The sequence below is a fragment of the Epithele typhae genome (assembly GCF_022376455.1).
Source record: "Epithele typhae strain CBS 203.58 chromosome Unknown BXZ73scaffold_9, whole genome shotgun sequence".
In the NCBI taxonomy this organism is placed as follows: Eukaryota; Fungi; Basidiomycota; class Agaricomycetes; order Polyporales; family Epitheliaceae; genus Epithele; species Epithele typhae.
The window spans coordinates 552,472-565,523 of NW_025954200.1; the positions used below are offsets into that span (position 1 = coordinate 552,472).

At 59.3% G+C, this 13,052-nt stretch overlaps 2 protein-coding genes across 2 annotated transcripts; one reads left to right on the forward strand and one right to left on the reverse strand.

Annotated features, from left to right (window-relative positions):
• Positions 1 to 6,974: 6,974 nt before the first annotated feature.
• On the forward strand, positions 6,975 to 9,093 carry BXZ73DRAFT_98939 (amino acid transporter; the record flags this gene model as incomplete). The annotated part of the gene is made up of 8 exons (XM_048027840.1): positions 6,975 to 7,266; positions 7,329 to 7,610; positions 7,666 to 7,674; positions 7,725 to 7,934; positions 7,985 to 8,011; positions 8,064 to 8,563; positions 8,616 to 8,793; positions 8,843 to 9,093. 8 exons carry the CDS (start codon positions 6,975 to 6,977, stop codon positions 9,091 to 9,093), a joined length of 1,749 nt encoding a protein of 582 aa, XP_047880519.1.
• Positions 9,094 to 9,346: 253 nt separating this feature from the next.
• BXZ73DRAFT_42763 (Phosphomevalonate kinase) lies at positions 9,347 to 11,321 on the reverse strand (the record flags this gene model as incomplete). Its single annotated transcript, XM_048019020.1, has 6 exons — positions 9,347 to 9,685; positions 9,789 to 9,881; positions 9,935 to 10,255; positions 10,321 to 10,689; positions 10,745 to 10,904; positions 11,053 to 11,321. 6 exons carry the CDS (start codon positions 11,319 to 11,321, stop codon positions 9,347 to 9,349), a joined length of 1,551 nt encoding a protein of 516 aa, XP_047880520.1.
• Positions 11,322 to 13,052: the final 1,731 nt, after the last annotated feature.

The window sequence follows — 13,052 nt, forward strand, 5'->3', positions numbered from 1 at the left end:
AATTTGTGATGCGCGTGCAGACTCCAGTTTCGTCCAAACAGTCAGATTACATATAACAATTGATGCACACTACTGTATAATACTGTACAGACTAAAAGGGATGATGAGGAAGACGTGCATAAGCATAATGGGCATAACGGCATGTGATGATGGAGGGAGCATATAGGTAACGGGTGGAGATATCGTACGCAAACACAGGGAACTAAAGTATGGGAGGCGCAGGTAGTGTACGGAAGACGAGTGATAGTGTGGACGAGATCAGATCAGAAGTTGAAAAACCAAGCGGGACCACCGGCACAGACGTACGAAAGGAAACAGGGTAACAAGACGGCTATCCGCCCAATGAACAGACTCAGCGAGAAAGCCGCGCAGCGCTCACGACCAGTTCGACGGCCCACCGTTCTGCCGCCTCAGGAGCGGGTCCTCGGGCTTCACATGCGGCTTGATCCCCATGCTGACGAGCGCAGAGTGGAAGATAGACTCCTTCGCGTGCTGTGCGCTCGGCGCACTCGAGGGCGTACCTTGCGTGTCTCCGACGGCGTGCGCTGGGGCAGCCGCCTTGCGCGCGGCGTTCGCCTCCCGGTACCCAGGCGCAACAGGTCGTGTCACCCACGCGTCGTAACGCGCCTGCCCCGAGACTGACACGGGCGACGTTACCGCGAGGCCGACCTCGCTCTGCGTGCGCCGGGGAAGAACTGGGGAGGAGGCGTAGGGCGGTGGGGACTCCATGGGAATCTCGATCCCACGGGAAAACCGAGTCTGGGAGGCGGGCTCGTTGTACAGGAGAGAAGAGGCAGAGGCGTTGCGTGTGTGGAGCAATGACGAGGAGGGGGTACGCTGCGTGGGGACGGCGGGGCCGCAGCCAGAGGCAGTGGATAGGCTCGAGTCGGAGTGGTTGTGGAAGGCGATGGGGAACTCGTCGGTCTTGCCCTTGTCGTCGTTCGCAGAGGCTCTTCTTGTGCCCTTGCTCTTGAGGGGGATCGACCCCGAAGAGAAGGTGAGGGGGGCGTCGTCAGTCAGAGAGTCCACGAGACGAGTCTTGGTCTTCGAGAACACGGGCAAAGAGCCAACCACGGACTCCTTGCGGGGAGGGAGGGCCGACGGAAGAGGCTTATCCCATGTGGTGGATGCAGATGGGTCTGGGTACACGGGGAGGTCCCCGATGCGACTCGGGAGCGCGGTGCCGAACCGCAAGAGTACACGGATGCAGTTGTTCCGTTCGACGGACTGCGTTCATGTGTCCCAGGCCACAGAGTCGATGAGGCTACGGCGAAAGAGGCACCAGAAACACCGGACACCTGGGACTCTTCGTCGTCCCTCTCTGTCGAGAGGTTCGTGAAGGAAATGGACAAAGTGGACGGTGTCGAAGGTTTCTCTGTCATCCTCGCCGAAGAAGCACTCCACCGGTTGGAAGCTGACGACACGGTTACTGGAGCATCCACAGACTCTCGGGAGGACTGACGACGATGTTGCGCTGCAGAGCCCGCCCACAGAGCCGGTAGAAGGTGGGGCTCCAAGGTCGATTTGTCGGTGAGAGCCGGAGAGAAGAGCGGTGAAGGTGAAGAAGGGCGGAAGACGTCCAGCAACTGCTCAGCTTCGTTGCTCAGTGTGGATGACGGAGCTGATGATACCACCGACTGGGGTCCCAGGGATGACCGACCGTACGGTAACTGACGGTAGACGCGCTGGAGGTAGCCGAGCCAGCGTCGGACTGGGTATCGTGCAAACCGACAGTGACGTGATGACGCTTCAGAGCCACGGTTAGGTTGGAGGTCCGCGAAGGCACTGTTACGGCGGACAACGCAGTGCTGGTGGTCGATTCGACGGAAGTCCTGCGGTCCATCGGCCCCCCTTTCGAGGACGCAGAGGGTGGAGTACTGGAGCGCGCCGGAGGAGGTCGCATGGTCCTGGATGCCTCCGGGTCTGAGATGTCGAATCCAGAGATGGACGTGATGGAGCGGGACTCCAATGTCTTCGAAGAGGGGGTGGGCGAGGATGGAATCTCAGGGACAGGTGATGGGACTCTCCACATAACGGTGGGAACACTGGAAGAGGGCGACCGAGTCGTTGAGACGGTCTCCGCTCTAGAAAACAGAGATACGTCGTCCGGGCGCGACAAGATCTGTTGAGACATCGTCTGGGACAACCTCTCTTCTAGCTTGGACTGGCCCTCAAGGGAGCCTGATGCTGAAGGCGCGGGCTCCTCATGGCGTAAGGAACTGCGAGGACTGGGCGTTGGGGATGCGCTAGTAACCAAAGACTTTGGAGGAGATGGTGCTATAACCGCATCGATCGTTATCGGGAGGTTTGTCGACGGTGGGCCGGGAGGACCAGCTGAATTTGAATGACCGGAGACCGAAGTGGAGCGTCTTGACGAAACTTCGACCTGCTCCGTGTGCTCAGAAGGTATTGAGATTAGGCTTGATGGCCCCGATTCAGACAACCGTTCAAGGCCCGTGTGCGGCAGAGGACGCTCTTCTGTAGCTTGACTGCCCTGCGCTGGAGTTGACATCCGGGACGTCTGCGACATGGGATCACTTAGCTGAGGTGGCCTCGCAGACTTCATCGGGTCAACACGTACCATGGACATATCCTCAGGGTTTTGCTTCGTGACAGACGCAGGGGCTGGTCGAGATTTCAACGGCGTCGCCCGCGGACGCGCACTATACATCTCGCCGAATGACTTGGATCGGATCGCCTTCTTCCCCAGCGTTTGCACGGGCTCCTGCTGCGCCGCTTCCTTGCTATATTCCGCGTTGGCATCCATCCAATGATTGACGGCACGTGTTCTCGAGCGTGGGGGAACTGGACGTCTGGACTTCGCATCGCTATCAATTGCCGTGGTCTCAAGGGGAGGGGTCGGTCGGATGCGGGATGGATCGTGTTTGCAATTGGGGGTGTCTTCCTGCTTGGAAGAAGACACAGTTATCCAGGTGGTCACCAATGTCGATGCCGGGACCCCCACAGGGGCGCGGAGCAGCACCACGTTTCATCTGTCTTCGTTGTGCGTGTGCGCTGAGTGGAGTGGTCTCGTGTGCGCCGCGACTCCTTGTGCGCTTTCCTCGTGTCCTGGAGAGTGGTCAGACTGCATGCAAGGGGACAGACAGCCAAGGCACTGACTGGTGAGCCGTTCCTAACGGGTTGAACCTGATCGGCTTTCGTGGTGACAGACAGCGCGGGCGCTGACTTCATGCTGAGGTCTTCCTGTGATCCCAACTTCTTCGCCTGGGACAAACCGTGTAAGCTGGGGCGCCACCGTGACTGACAACCGGCTTTCAAAACTCACTGACTCCAGCTTTCTCCGTGAAGAATCCGTCCGGTTCTGCTCGATCAGTGAGGCAACTTTCGGGTCCCTCGAAGCCATTAGCACAAAATCCTTGTGGAAGGGATTAACCCAGTCAAGGGGAGTCTGGGTGGATCGATCCCGGGATGGTTCGGGATGGGTGGTGGGCACAGGGACCGGAAGGCAAGTGCTGTTTGAACCACTACCGCTGGAACCCTGGGCTCGACGGCGAGTGCTCTGCCGCACAGTGGGTACACCTGGGGCGGGAAAACCAGAGATGCTGGCCCTCGTCAGCCGGCGAGATTGTGAGCCACGTTCTGACCTCCGTTCCCGGCGCTCCTCCAGGGCGGCCCCAGGTTGGAGGGAAGGGCAGCGAGTGAGCGCGTCGGGACCGAGAGCAAGGTTCTGACGAACCGGATTGTCGGGCGGGGTCCTGTTCATCGCAAAGAAGCTTGGTATCGCGTTGTTCAGGCCTATGGGAAGGATGCGGTGGTTGAGTGGACGCGAGGGAGACGATTGGAGGAGGTAGGTAGTAAGATAGACGGAGGAGTGGACCGGCAGGGAGAGAGAGCCCCGGCGTATAAGTGAAAACGCAGGGATATAAGTAGGAGACGAAGAACGTGTGGCCGGAACGGCAAAGGGGGAGGAACAAGCAAGTCTCTGTGGCTGGATGTGGCAGGAGGACTCGCTTGGTAGGCGCTGACCGGGCAACCACTGCCTGTGGCGACGCTCGGCCTGGCGTCGGCGTGCGCGCCAATGACAATCAGCCCATCCGTCTCCTCGCCAGCTTTGTGTGGGGCCTCTGCGCGCGCGCAGGCTTCATTCACGGCCGCAGTGGGAGGGCCAGATCCACTGAAGTCAGCCAAGTCGGAGCCCCACGGAGAATATGGCGCTGTGGTAGTCGCAGAAATCTCGAGCACCGAGAGCATTGTGCTCGCGCGCGCACAGGCCGAGCGGGTCCTGGCGAGGGTGTGAGGGAAAGAGAGATGGGAGCCACAGTGGGCGGGAGCTGGGGTAATGGGGAAGGCGAGGCAGATTGTGCGCACCGTGTCGCACCATCGCTATATGAAAGCCAGTCGGGCAACGCGCAGCCAATGCGGGACGCTGGCAAGTCCTGCAACGAAACGTGTATGCGTGGGCGTGTAGGAGCGCACCGCCGGCGGATGGCATGTCGCTGAGTCGGCGGTGGCGGGTTGACGCGAGACCGAGAGCGGGCGTGTGTACGATGGCTTCAAGAGCGCTGGAAAACTCACGTTCATTCATAGTAGCTGCAACAAGCGCAGCCTGTGAGCTGTCTCGCAGTCTTGGTGGCGGACATTCACTCTGGATGATCCCCAGCGAGCTTGTAATTTTTCACGGAGTCGGGTAGAAGGTGGCATTGTGGCCACCAAAGGGAGTTTGTGCATGCAGTGGCCAGGGAAAACAAAGCAAGCAGGCAGAGCCATCGCCTATTGCGAGTGACGCTGTCTGGATGCCTGCTGTCAGGTCTAAGCAATCACTCAAACGCCATTTGGCGACGTACCACGCAGTGGGAGTCCCATTGCGACAATTTCACGAATTCGCAGTCGGGGCGCTTCGGCTAAGAGCGAAGAGCCAGTACATTTGCTCTGCTGTTGGAGAGACGGAAAAGTGGACGGGGACGTAGTGGTGGGAACAGGAAGGACGAGCGAGGGAAGAGAGACAAGTTGGCAGTGTGCGCGGCGGTGCTCTTCGCGCCACCATTCCCAGACGCCACGCTCAACTTGCGCTCTCCCTCGAGCCGCTCCCATCATCTCGCTCCACGAAACACCCGGCCCAGCATCCATCACGAGAGATGATCAGTATCGGCGTGAGGGCACCACCGGGTCTACAGCGCTGTGGTGAGTGACTGCTCTTAGGCCGACAAATGTAAATCCACTCAGGAATAGTTGACGTCATGGGTATCAAAGACATCAACCCACGGGAATACAGTCTGGGCATTTCGTCTGCAAATGCGCCTCCAATCCCGCTCTGCTGCCCTGCCCTTCCAATGCAACACCCTGCAACCCTCCACCTGTGAGACTCTTTTCCAGACGTTCCCAGTCCAACACCCGCATATCGTCGAAGAAAGCTGGCGTGAGTTCAGGTTCTGAGCACTCAGAGTTGAGGAATCGAATGTCTCCAACGTTGTTGACCGCCAACGAGATCTTGAGAGTAAGCAGGTCAGGAGCCGCGAGCTGACCGATGAGAGTTGGGATCCAGGCCAGCGACGTGTTGGCCGGGACGCACATCTCCGAGAACGCGAATCGAAGTGTGCAAGAGCGTATTGCGAAGAAGGGCGAGAGAGTAAACTCTGTACCCTTCGCGATGCCTATATAGAGCCACTGTCAGTGATTGCCGTACCAAACCCTTGACTTGACTGTAGTCTCAACGATAGGCGTGTTTTCGAGGTACGACACAGTTACTGCATGCGAGACGCGCGCAAGTGGACCACAACGCCCTGTTCAGTACGTAGCCCCTGAAGGAACGGACTGGGGTCGGTACAGGTATGAACCAGCTACTGTGTGGAATCTCGAAAGAGGCCTATCATCAAGACCGGGCGTACCACCTATCAGGTGGATTTCCGTCAAGTGTCGGTTTGTTCCATCGCAACTGGCTATTTTGGCGAAACAAATTGAAACCCAGCCCAAACCCAGCCGATAGAAGAACAAAGTCTCAGAAATGGTTGAAACTCACTATCCATATTGCCAGAAGGCAAGAAGTTGATCTCTAGAACCTCCACGATGGGACCCAACAGTTCTATTTGACCCATGAATGAAAGAGCGCTGGTGCGGCTGTGGATGTCTCCTCTGAAGGCGTAGGCCGGCGATAAACCGTGCGCCGATATCCAGTTGCATATGATGTCCATGCCAGGATTGAAGATCCCGGCGTCCGCGGCCACATTGAAAGTCACCTGGCGGAGGCTAGATGGAGGGGGAAATTGGGTGTAGATAGCATCGAGATCTTCGTTGGACGCTTTGAACACGTCGGCATTCATGTCCAGGGCTCGCAAGGAGAGGAAGCCGGCCAGGAACTGGCAGATGCTCAAAACGTTGCAGCTGAACAGCAATTCCATGTGCAGGGTCGTGAGTTTTGTGGTACTCGGAGTGAAGAGGCGGGGAATTGTCCCTCGAAGGTGCAGTGTGGCGAGCGCAGGTAAAAGGCTGAGCCATTGGAAGTCAACATCGAAGCGAGCATCCAAATGGACCGTCGACACTGAGGGGGTGATATCCGGACAATTGGCCAAGAGGGTTTCAAACCGCCGAATAGCGCTGCCTCTCTGAAGCCGCACGGTGTTGAAGCGATGGTACCGCGAGGTTGGGAGGAGGGTACGAGAAGCCATGGCGCATGCTTGCAACGTTTGCTGAGGGTTATCATGCAAGTGATCCAGAATACGGTCTAGGAGCTCCGGTGGGAGTCGCATGTCTGCCCATTCATCAATTGACGGCTATGTGCTGACTTTTGGCGAACTTACCTGACGAAGGGAGTCGTCCAGCGGTGGTCCGTTGCTGAGGTGGATGGTGATGGAGGACGAACAACCTCCGTGCCTGACCTCGGGCATGGACGCACTGCACCGGACGCGCACATGCAGCAACACACCATCGTCAATACTTGCACAGTACTCCCACTAGGGCCCACCTGACGCCCGCTTTCATTCTCTCCCTCCTCTGTGCGCCCATGCACCTTTGCCAGCATGCTCGGTAGATCCAGCAGACCGCGTGGCCGCGACGATGAGGGTGGCGTCAACCAGCCACTGCTCGACGATTCCGACGAAGACCTTCCTCCCCACTCCGATGGCAACGTGCTATTCTCCGTGGACGATGGGTCGGACGACGAACTCCACCAACGTTTGGACGAAGACATACTGCTCGGGAACGTGAACCCTCACGCAGACGATGGGAAGCCGGGGCATAGTGTGCGGTTCCAGGACGAGGTACAGGTCATCACACCATCACTTCGTTCTACGTCTCAAAGCCGAGAAACTGGTACGTTGTTGTGTCCTGTTACCGTCATGACAACACTCAATATGTGCGTGCTTGCCTTATAGAATATGAGCTGGATGACGACGACCTTGACGGGGTCGCGTTATCCCAGCTCCAAACCAACGTACAGGAGCGTGGTGGGCGAACAGGCTCGCGGTCTCGGGAGCAAGCCATGCCACTGCTAGTGGGCCTTATGGACGCATCTACCGTACGGAGAAGCGTAGATGGCCCGTCGGAGGCGTACAACGAAACTCGAATAGATTTGGAGGAGCTCGCAGCGAAACAAACGGCTGGTGGAGGACTGCTGGACTCCATTGCGAATATGGCGAACTCGATTCTGGGCGCAGGTGTGTTCTTACGCGTGTGTTGGTGTATACCAGTCCTTAGATAATTGCATTCCAGGAATCATCGGTAAGAGGGTCAATCTGTCGCGTAAAGCCATCCCACTCAACGTACCCAAGGACTGCCATATGCTATACGACAAGCGGGCTTCGTTACGGGGCTAGTGTTACTTGTCGTTCTATGCGGAGTCACCGACTGGACAATCCGCTTGATTGTCCTGAACGCGAAGCTAAGCGGGCAACACTCGTACATTGGGATCATGAATGCCTGTTTTGGGTCAAGTGGGCGAGCAGCTGTGTCATTCTTCCAATTTGCGTTTGCATTCGGAGGTGCGTCGTACCCCTACTGTTATTAAAATGGCCATTTTATCTTCCCTCAGGTATGTGTGCATTCGGAATCATCATCGGTGAGTATCTCCTGATTGCACCCGCGAAGTGTCCACACTGAAACTGACTTAGGCGATTCGATACCCCACGTCATTCGTTCGATATTCCCCACTCTCTACAAGGTTCCCATCCTCAACCTCCTCACCAAGCGCCAGTTCGTCATTGCATTGTGCACAATATGCGTCTCCTACCCTCTCTCCCTCTACCGCGACATCCACAAACTCGCGCGAGCATCAGGGCTCGCGCTGATTGGCATGGTCGTTATCGTTCTCGCCGTTCTCATTGAAGGCCCACAAGTTCCTGACGAACTCAAAGGTGATCCTAATGTTCGCTTCACCTTCATCGGAGACGGCATATTCCAAGCTATTGGGGTCATCAGCTTCGCATTCGTCTGTCACCACAACACCCTTCTCATCTACGGAAGTTTGAAGACACCAACGCTGGACAGGTTCAACAGGGTGACGCATATATCCACGTTGATCTCCCTTCTAGCGTGTTGCACGCTCGCGATCTCCGCCTATGTTGTCTTCACGGACCGGACACAAGGAAACATCCTGAACAACTTTGGCGCGGTACGTGTTCTCTGAATTTTGAACACTCATTCACTCACGTTGGTTGGAACAGAACGACACCCTCATCAACGTCGCACGCTTCTGTTTTGGGCTCAACATGTTTACGACCCTCCCTCTCGAGCTCTTCGTCTGCCGCGAGGTCATCGAGCAGTACTTCTTCGAGAACGAGCCCTTCCACATGCAACGCCACGTGTTCTTCACGACTGCTATCCTCTGCTCCGCCATGATCAGTGAGCCCGTTCCACCCCTCCTCATTCACCTAAGCTGATACGCTGCCAGTCTCCCTCGTAACCTGTGACCTCGGCGTCATGCTCGAGATCACCGGCGGCGCCTCCGCGACAGCCCTCGCCTTCATCTTCCCCGCCGCCTGCTACCTCAAACTCTCTGCACCCGAAGTGCCCATCTACGCCCGCCAAAAGCTCCCCGCGCTCGTGTGCGCCGTCTTCGGCGTCGTCGTCCTCTCCATCTCTCTCTTCCTTGCCCTTGGGAAGGCGTGGACCCCCGCCGGGAGTGCGACGATCTGTCTGTAGTGCGCACTGCGCGGCGGAGGGAGACAGACCCTCTCGTCGAGGATTCGGAACAGGACAATGCACGGCCCGGTTCAGTTTTGTGTGGTCTCCGGCGGCATAATTTATCTCTCATCGACACTCGCGCCCGCTGTGTGCACGGACTATCTACCTGTACATCGCAATACGTAATCTAGCCATACACAACGCGCATTACGCCGACAATTAGTGAGCTACATACCAAGCACCCCGCACGCGTCCCGACGTCCCGCCGCCCTCACAGCGCAACCGCCTCGGCGAGCCCCCGCACGTCCTCGAGCCGCTCGACGCGCACGCCCGCGGCGCGGCTCTCGGACGCGAGCAGGGGGCTGACGCGGAGCTCGCCGGTGTGGGTGCCCCACACGCGCTCGACGCGGACCACCGGGAGCTCCTCGGGCGCGCACCCCGCGGGGTCGCACGCGAGCAGCCAGACGGCGTCGAAGCCGCCCGCGCCGGGCACGCCCCCTCCGACGACGCCGGCGACGGCGACGGAGGCGTCGAGGAGCGCGGTCTGCGCGGGCGGCTCGATCGGCGTCCCGGTGCGCTCGGACATGTCGCGCATCTTCGCGCGGATCGCCTGCGAGGCGTGTGGCGGGATGAAGGGGAGTGTGGGGGAGGGGGAGTGGAGGGGTTTGTGGGTCAGCGTGAGGGGCCTGAAGGGTGCCGGGGAGAGCACGTACCTCTGTCGTCTGGTGCGCGTCGACGAAGGCCTCGATGACCTGCTTGAACGCAACGTGGTCCGCCTTCTCAGTGATGTTCGGGTTCGCGAGCCACTGCGTGGAGACTCAGTCCCGCGCTCCACCTGCACGGGCGCCGCGGCACGCACCTGCACACTCTGGATGGTCGAGATGTACTTGACCGCCTTGCGGTACGCGGTCGGGTCCTTCTTCTCGAGCTCCGTGAGGCCGACGAGGAGGCGCGCGAGGCGCATATTTAGGCTGTCGATCGTGTCCCAGAGGTCCTGCGCGTCTTCGGGGTGCTCCTTCCGCCACTTGAGCACCTGCCCGACGAGCGACGGCGTGTCGCTGCCCGCGTCGACGTCCGCGAGCAGCAGCCGCGTCTGCGGAGGGAGCGAGAACGGCACGACCTTGTAGTCCCACGCCTTGTTCGAAGGCGAGACCACCGGCGCGAGCGGCTGCGACGCGTCCTGGCAGGCGGGCGGGCGGCGAGTGAGCAGGGCGGCGCGGGGAAGAGGGCGAAAGAGAGACGTACGGCACCCTCGGCCATAAGGGGCGCGAGCACCTTCGGGTCGAAACGCGTGTATAGCTGGCTCCCGAAGACGGCGGCGGCGACGTCGAACCCGCTCCCGACCTTGCCCTGGGCCAGGCAGTGTATGTACTGGGCCATGTTGTGCGCCAGTTTGCGGTCTTTGCTGGCGGCCGCGGCCGCGGCGTCACCCTCAAAGGCATCCGCGGATACGGCGCCGAGACGAAGGAGGAGGCCGGAGACGAGAGAGGTAATGAGTGCAGCGGAAGAGCCGAGGCCGGTCTTGTGGACGTCGGAGAGATGAACGCCGGTCTTGCTGAAGGGAGTGAGCTTAGAGAGGGACTCTAATGTCGGAGGTAGATTCTGCGCTGCAAGCTGTACGTGCCCTTTGATGAGTGCAGGGCCGCACAAGAGTGCTGGAGTCACGTACTTGTGCCCGCTGAGAGTAAAAGTCGTTATCCCCAACGATGGTGATGTCCAACCCATGTCCGAGGGCGTTCTGAGTGGTGCCCGCGCTCTTGAGCTCTACCACGAGCGCGAGGGTGCGCTGCAACGCGAGGTGTACGAACTTGTTCTTGCCGGCATTCGGGCTACGGAGCGCGGCGGTCGCACGATCCACGACGAGGATGGGCGGTGGAATCGAATCGAACGATTGGGGCGCGTCAACACCATCGTCGTACGACCGCGGAGAGGCGGACACACTGCGGGCGAGCGCGAGCAGAGGGAGCGGACACTCACTGGGCGGGGTCCTGGAGCTGCTCAACGCGCACGGCGGCGGAGTCGAACTCGACGGCGTACACCCAGGTCGCGTCCTCGAACTGGGGCGATCGGACGCGGATCTGAATCGGGGGGCTGGCGCTTGATGGGGGGGCGTCGAGCGCGGCGAGGACGGTGTAGAAGCGGGAGGAGGTGGAGACGACGACGCCCGAGTACGCGGGGTCGAGGACGAGGTACCCGCCGGCGAGGAGGACCTTTCCGGGCGAGGAGACGACGGTGGGGGCAGCCATGGCGGGAGGACGGCGAGAGGTGCGGTGGCGCGGCGGAGCGATTTATCGCGCGGGCAGCGGGCGTCTTCTGGGCGGACGCACGCCTGGCGCTGCTCGCCCCAGTCCTGCGAGGGTGCGCACCAGATCGGCCCTCTGAGCTGGTGCGCGCAGGACGTCCTGCGCGCCGTCGATCGCGAACATAATCTGCGCCGCGCCGCCAGGAGGAGTAGGGGTAAAGTCAAGCATAGGACGAGCAGGAGGGCGACGGCTCTTCCCCGCTTCCGCACGGCTCCCACGTTAGCATCCGCCGCGACACGGGATAGAACACTGTCGAGGATACAATCATCGAAGCTACGCCTCTCAAACGGCCTGTATACTAGTTAGACTCGTTCGAGCGTCAGGTCCGCGGGCCCACCGTGCTCGATACCAGTGGGCGTGCGCGCTGCATGGAACCCGCGCGCGTCCGTCCGGCGTACAAACCGCGTCGGCGCGCGACCGGGCCTTCGCTTTCGACCAAGACGCTGCCCACGATGCCGGTGATGGACTGCTCTGCACAACGCCTGCCGAAATTCCAGCGTCCCTGGCAGACGTCAAACCTTGCTCCCAACCGAGCTAGAAGCGGTCAGCCTGTGATCCCGCGAGTCGTCTAAGGGCGAGCGCGACTGTGGCTTCCTCTCGAGGGCCCGAGGTTGAGTTCCTTGTTAAAATGGGGGCTGAGAAGGCATATGTCCGTGCGAAGCGTCGCGGCTTCCGTACGCGTGACACCAAGCCTCCGGATGTGACGCGGCGCGTGTACCGTGACCCCACGCGTCTCCGTGACAATATTGAACCAAGCACGTCCGGACTTGAAAAGGATCCATGGTCTTCCTTAAGACGAGGGATGTCTGTCAAGAATGATCAGGTCATGGTTTATTGTACGTATCCCTGGCTGTGGGTATAAGCGAACTTGTTCCGGCTGGCTCGCCGCTACTCCTGGAAGGTGCGTCGGAGTGAAAATCGCTCAATATTCGCACCATCGCGCACTGTGCGCATGATTGCACACCATACTTGGCGCGAACGTGGCAGTTCCAAACGCCCCTATGAGCGAAACCATCCCACACGCGGCGACTACTGTCAAAATCGACATATCACGCACGGGGAATGTTGAGTCGGCCCCGAGTGGAGGTCTAGGACAAAAGCTGCTTGCCCGCTAGACGCCTGATGAGCTCTTGTTCAAACTCCGCCACCACCACCAAACCACCACGGTCCTGATCTGACGTGTTACAGTCGCTTGTTTTCTCTGTCACTGCGTTGGATAAGACTTCGTCACCTGGCACCAGTCGTGGCGGTATTTAGCCGAGGAACTTGACTACCGCTTACATATGTATGTGACCTCCACAAATTTTCAACGGTTCGTCGTCCATTGATGTCAACTGAACTTCTCTCTCACAAACGACCCGCGCTCCAGTCTAGTATAGGTTCAGGCGGTGATACTCGAGCTATGCAGCCCTTGCACTGTATTACAGCCGGACTATGATGGAGCACCGAGAGGCGAACAGCGCAACCCATGGTTCTCTTCCCACGTTCCTGGGAACAGCTTCAAGTTTCAAGTAGCGGACATCAAGCCCGTGACGGCCAGGACTGCGCATCTGGCAAGTACCTACGCATAAGTGCTGACATTCGACCACATAGGCTGTGGACGCAGCAAATCCATCGGCCGACTCGAGCCGCGTCGAGCGGCCTCTCACCGGCAACGTCCGAGCATAGCATGAT